The following is a 6,363-nucleotide window of genomic DNA, read 5'->3' on the forward strand; positions in this document are numbered from 1 at the left end:
AGTAGCTATTCAGTCTGGGTTTGTCTGAGTCTGACCACAGTGTTTACAAGTCCATCTGTTTTGTCTGGGTCTCTGGTTACACTTTGTCAATCAAACATTCATAATACACCTTCCACACTGCTGCACATTCTCAAGCATCATTTATTCACTTGCTATTTTCTTCCCTTGTCTGTGCCTTTTTGTACATCCAAACATTCACACTCTGGTATTTTTGCCTTTTTCAATATTTGTCCCACTTGTTTTACTGCTTCCTTCCTTCTCTGTCTCTTGTAATTTGACACAATTTGCTATACAAATCAATCACACAACTAGAAGCAGGTTCAAACACATTAATGACCAAGCAATCACTTACAATTCCCTTCTAAATTAGGCACCATATCTTACTTTTAACTTCCAATCTTCAATTAAGTACTGTTGCTTTAAAATGCACAAATCTTTCAGCGTGTACCTTAGGGATAGAATTACAGAGAATTTTGAGCACAGCTCACACTCAGCAGAGATAAGAGCGAAGGGAGAAGAAAAACTACGCAGCGGTATCATTCCCCCCTCCCATCAGAATGCAGCGTCGTCCTTCACAGAATTCTGTAGTTCTTTAGACTTATCAAAATCAATTTCTACAAAGAAACTCAAAATCACGGGATTTCACTGTAAGGGCAGATAACTGTATAATGAGATTAACCATGTCTTGCCCTTTTTCTGGCCAAATGCATTCAGGAAACTTTACAATGTAATGCCACATATAACACGAACTATATCTTTACTCAATTCATTCAGTCTCAGATGTAGATTTGAAATATCTATAACGCATCTGTCCGGGATTCCACCACAACTAGAAAGGTCACAAATCTCTTGACACAAAAATGATGTGTGATGATTCATTCATACGTGCTCATTCACTGATTTTTTTTTTTTTTTATACTCAATTACTCATCTCTCATCTTATTCAGAGGTTCTCATAGACATATATACAAGGATTCACACAGCCTGCCTATCTTGCACTTTGGATTTGATTAATACTTTTTCCAGGTTCTTTGCTGCACTACTTCCATATCTATCCTCAATTATATCACATAACCGATTTCCTTCTTCAGGTATCTTTCCCTGACTGTTCCCCATCTTATCTTTTATTCTTATCCTGTCTCTCTTGTTGTCTTCCTGTTAGTCCCCTGCCTTAGGTGGTGTATTGGGTAAGCTCAAGACTAGGCTCTACTATACCTCGTTACCTTCTTCCTAAGGTGCTAACAGGCTAAATGGAGTGTCTGTTCCTCGGTGTACTACGTGTTTCGTGTACTTATATGCTATGTAGCATCCGAACAGAAATACTCCCACAACACACAGGATTGTAAATAAAGTGTCCATCTACTGGGGTTCTTCAGTCATATCCTGTCACAGGCTCATTTCACGGTCCTGTGCTCATTCGGTCACACTCTTATCTGTCACAAGGTTTATTCGTAAAGGGTGTTGATTTAAGCTTAGGCGGTGACCTCCCCGAAAGGACGCTGTCACATGACCCAGTTAGGCAATATCACCACTCTTTGAACGAATACCTACTGTGCAGCTTATTTGTCTACTTTCCACAACCTTTCAAATCAAAGTAGCCATTCAACAACCTCCTCTATTTCCAGTGCGGAACCGTCTATTGTGAAAAACTTGTCCGTCCGGGCTGCGCAGTATGAACTGTTCACCCAGCCTTATATTCCGTAATGTCAGACCTCTCCCATTTTGATTTGCATCAGCTCTTTTTCTAAAAATAGCTGTGCACAGACAGAACCTACAGTAACCTCTCATTCGAGCAGAAATTACATATGCGTGTCACACCCGATTTCCTCAGAGTTCTTATATGGACCTGATTTTACGGCCCCCTCCTCTACTAGATTCCCCTTTATACGGACCTTAGTTATAATGATAGATTATGAAGAGCAGAGAAGAGAAAAATTGATCTCTTACCTGGCCAGGTGTTTAGGTCTGCTGTTCACAATTTCATCAGTAACTGGTGTGGTCTGTAGATCGGGTAGTCTTGGAGAGGTGCCTATATCAGGTCCCTGTTTCGGGCGCCAGGAAACTGTCGGGATCCCTCAGATTACTCTTTCATCTGAAGGACCGATGTTCTTGGGTGTGAAGCATCATATGTCTCTAATTAAATCAGCTCCGTGGAGAAGAACTACACAGACACCAGCTGTATGGTACAACTCAGGATGCCTCCAAGACGCCTCTGGCTTATCAGTTAGGCTTCCGTCTTTTATAGTAAAGAATTTAAACATTTTACAGACATGCGCAGTACAAATGATTTTACAACTTGTTTTCGACAAAGAAAGTCATTTAGGCGAAAAAGCAGAGGTATTTGACCTTGGTTCACAAGGGAGATGTCTGAGACATCTCCTCGAAGAACAGATAAGGTTTTAAACAAGAGAATGCAACATAGACAGAACTCAATTTAACTCCTTCAGTTCCTATCACCAGGGTACCATCCTCACATGAAGCACTCACTTTTACGCATGGTAGGCATAGCCACATGCGTAAATTGAGCGTTTCAATGCAATCCTATGGCGGCAGAATCACCGCGATTCCGCAGAAATAATGGACATGCTGCGAATTTTACCGCTTTGCGATTCCGCAGTGGAAAAATCCGCAGTACGGGCACAGCAACTGCGGAATCCCATAGGATTGCATGGGGATGCGTTTTATTAGCATTTTTTAAATGTTTCCGCTGCGGCAAAAACGCGGTGGAAACGCATAAAAACCGCAACGTGGGCACACAGCCTAAAAATAACATCCACTATGCTGTAACAGATGGACGCAGCATCCAACCCGCAGCGTTTACTAACCGTGGGAACATGCCCCAATATGTCTGCAAGCAGGAAATCCCTTTTTTTACTTCCCAGAAGCCAACTTCCAATTAGCTTTATTTCAAGTGACAAAAAAGCATGCAATAAAAAAATGCATCACAAACGCAGGCAGAAAAAATGCATCAAAAACACATGTAAAAAAAACTCAGCAAAAATGCAGGTGACCTGCCAGTGACCTCAAATGCAGATTTGGTGCAGATTTCACCTGCGTCAAATCCTGAGCCATTCCTGATCGTGTGCACATACCCTCAGGTGCATTCGGCAATGATGCTGGAAATTCCACCGAGCACACTGTATAATCAATGTGTGCATGGAGAAACAACGTACTGTAACAATGAAGCACAATATAAGAAAATGAAGACAGAAAAGCAAATTGATTTTATTCTTATATTTTACTTATATCTCAAAAAATTCCGCAGTAACATATATACATGTAGATCTGATATCCTCCAATAGTGACACAAACAGGCATAAAATAAGGCACGTTTCATGTGATTGGGTCATTATCAAAACAATAAGGGTAAGCCCCAAAAATATTTACAAACACAGTCAGGTTCAGGTGGTCAGAAATATCTGAGAATATATAATTCTCTTGTACAGGATAAAGATGAGGATCCAAATTGATAATGAAGAAATAGTAAATATACAATGTTGCTTCAATGAGAAGACCCCCATACACATCCAACACTACAAACAGAAACCAATACCACCCCCCCTTCCCCGTACACTTCAGTGCTGCTCAGCAATATACTGCAAAAACAGATACAGTCCATAAACACTTTTGAGTACAGGGGAGAAAATTCCAGCACTCACCAAAACGTAAAATATTAGCAAATTTATTCCAAGGGCAAAAAATTACTGTGGGAGGAATAAGGGTGAGGAATAACAATAAGTCAGTGTGTTATTCCTTACCACTGTAATTTTATGCCTTTGGAATAAATTTGCTAATATTTTACGTTTTGGCGAGTGATGGAATTTTCTCCCCTCTACTCATAAGTAGTCACTCGTATGGCTTACTCTAAGATCACATCCTGCACAATGATCTCTATGTATGTGAAATATTAGAATCTGCACTTGAAAAACTGCAACAATGTAAAGTACAAAGTAAGAAGAGTATATCAACAATCACAATCTACTCACAGAATAAAAAGGTTTTGCATCAGATACAAATCTTCACAGCGCAGAATCTGTTGCAGAAATGTCACATTGTCACAGCAACTTTTACTATCTGCTATGGAAAGAGTAAAATCTGCAGCCGTACCTGTCGCTGTATTTGCCATAACACAAATTTTGGGGCTTATTTTCATGAAGATTTAGTTCGGGAAAATCTAGTCAATGTGTAAATTTACCTTTGTTTCAAAACATGTTTCACATATACGGTAGTTGGTTTAGTACTTGGGGTATTACTAGGAATAATGGCTGTGACACAAAGGTAAATTATCCACAAAGACTACAGAAGCGCCCATTGGATCAGTCCCCAAACTTTTCAGTACACAACAGATAATCCACCCATGTGATATAGTCACTGGGCCAGCAGTCATATAGGGATCATCAACTGTAATCCTGACTGTTTATCCCAGTAGCAGAATAATCCAGCAGTCTCTAGTGGAAATCTTAGATCATGAATGAGAGTTTCTTCCAGTTTCTGCTTCCCCCCAATATCTTTACAGAACCTTTATATACATGTAATGCAGCATGAAGGGGCTCGGAGAAGGTGGCAGTGAAGGTGTGTAAGTGTCTGATGGGGTCACACAGCTCATAAAAGGCCAGCTGCCCGACCTCATAATCGAGACATATCCTGAATCTATCACTGGAGATCTTGCGAGGTATTCGGATGACTTTATTGCCATGGAACACTGAATACCGATTATTACATCTCCACAAACTCCAGGACTTCTTATTATATCCAATCACTGACTGACGCCCCCTCCTGTCTATACTGGGATAACACATCCCCACCCTCCAACCCCCTGATCCCCTGATCTCCACATCCCAGTAATGTCTTCCTGAGGTAAATCCCCTCCTGCTCATCACCTGATAGTCCTTGAATCTCTCTGCTGTTTCTGGACGATTCTGCCATTCTCCTGTCCAGGTTGCAGTTTTCAGGTCGTCTGATATAAGGAGATTACCAACAGCTGTGGTTACATCCAGTGATACGTTTGCAGGACTCACCACATAGATCCCGCTCCTTATAGATGTTATTACGTCACATAATGTGTGTAATGTTTGTGAGATCTCAGCAACATAAAGGTCATCTTCATCATGGGGCCGTTTATCATGTCCCCCTGTGTCCTCATCATCTCCCTCCTCCTCAGGATCACACAAGTCACCGGTGTCTGGTTCCTGTAAGACAGTCGGTGGATCCGTCATGTTACACAGCTCCTCAATGTGTCTCATCTTCCTGGACAGCTCGTCCTTCTTTATTTCCAGCTGACAGATCAGAATATACAGTGACAGTGACTCTTCCTTTTCCTGAGTGGAAATCTCACTCAGGATCATCTTCTCCAGGTCATCCACCTGTATCATGAGGAGTGTACAAAGATCAGTGACTCTGTTGGCTTTTCCAGCTGCTTGTTCTTGAGCTTTTCTCCTGTGCTCCTCTAGACTCTGGATTTTCTCCTCCATGTCATTAATCTTTGTGATAAGTTTCTGGAGGACATTTCCCAGTTTCCTCTTCTTCTTCTCAGGAGCCTCATCCAGAAGCTCCACTTGATGTTCCCGATGTTCTCCTGCTGAACAATAGACACAAATACAAGCGGCGTCCTCAGTGCAGTAATATTCCAAGATCTTCTTATGGACAGAACATTTCCTTTTCTCCATGGTTGTGCTTAGATCAGATAAGACGTGTTCTGGTGATTTGCTGTGAGCTCTCAGGTGTTTATCACACAGAGAAGCCTGACAGTGTAGACAGGATCTAACAGCACGTACCGGAGAGTCCACACAGTAAGTGCAGAAGATCCCATTTTCCATATGTGTTGGAGAAGTAAACAGGAATTTGTCCATTACTTTGTGCAGAGATATGTTCCTAATCAATGCCGGCCGCTCTTGAAATTCTTCTCCGCATTCAGGACAGGAATAATCTCCAGACCCGTCCTGTGTATCCAGCACACGATCAATACAGACCCGGCAGAAGTTGTGTCCACATCTCAGCATTACAGGATCTCTATAAGTGCACAGACAGATGGAGCAGTCCAGCTCTTCTCTCAGATCAGCAGAGGCCATGACTGACAGAGGAAGAGAGAAATGTAAACTACAATTCTCCCACTCAAAAGGGTGGGCTTTATATTGTGTACACAGGGGAGGGCTGAGGAGCGGAAGGTCACTTACTATTAACATGATAATGGACACTTGTGGAAATCACATCTTATATCTGCTGTAAATTTCGTGTCTACATTGTGGTCCCATATAAGGATTGAATGAATTGAAAGCCAACATGGACAATATCGATAATACGTGTAATATGAATGACTGAACTCACAATTTGATCCCCAAACACTGAATAGCACTAAAGGTTATC

At 41.5% G+C, this 6,363-nt stretch overlaps 1 protein-coding gene across 1 annotated transcript; it reads right to left on the reverse strand.

Moving 5' to 3' along the window:
- Positions 1-4,045: 4,045 nt before the first annotated feature.
- Positions 4,046-6,068, reverse strand: LOC141083147 (E3 ubiquitin/ISG15 ligase TRIM25-like). Its single transcript, XM_073567329.1, has one exon. The coding sequence runs from the start codon at positions 6,066-6,068 to the stop codon at positions 4,461-4,463; it is 1,608 nt and encodes a 535-aa protein (XP_073423430.1). The 3' UTR covers positions 4,046-4,460.
- Between the last annotated feature and the right edge of the window lie 295 nt (positions 6,069-6,363).

The sequence above is a fragment of the Dendrobates tinctorius genome, unplaced genomic scaffold (assembly GCF_039654945.1).
Source record: "Dendrobates tinctorius isolate UK_male_01 unplaced genomic scaffold, ASM3965494v1 ptg000020l, whole genome shotgun sequence".
NCBI lineage: Eukaryota > Metazoa > Chordata > Amphibia > Anura > Dendrobatidae > Dendrobates > Dendrobates tinctorius.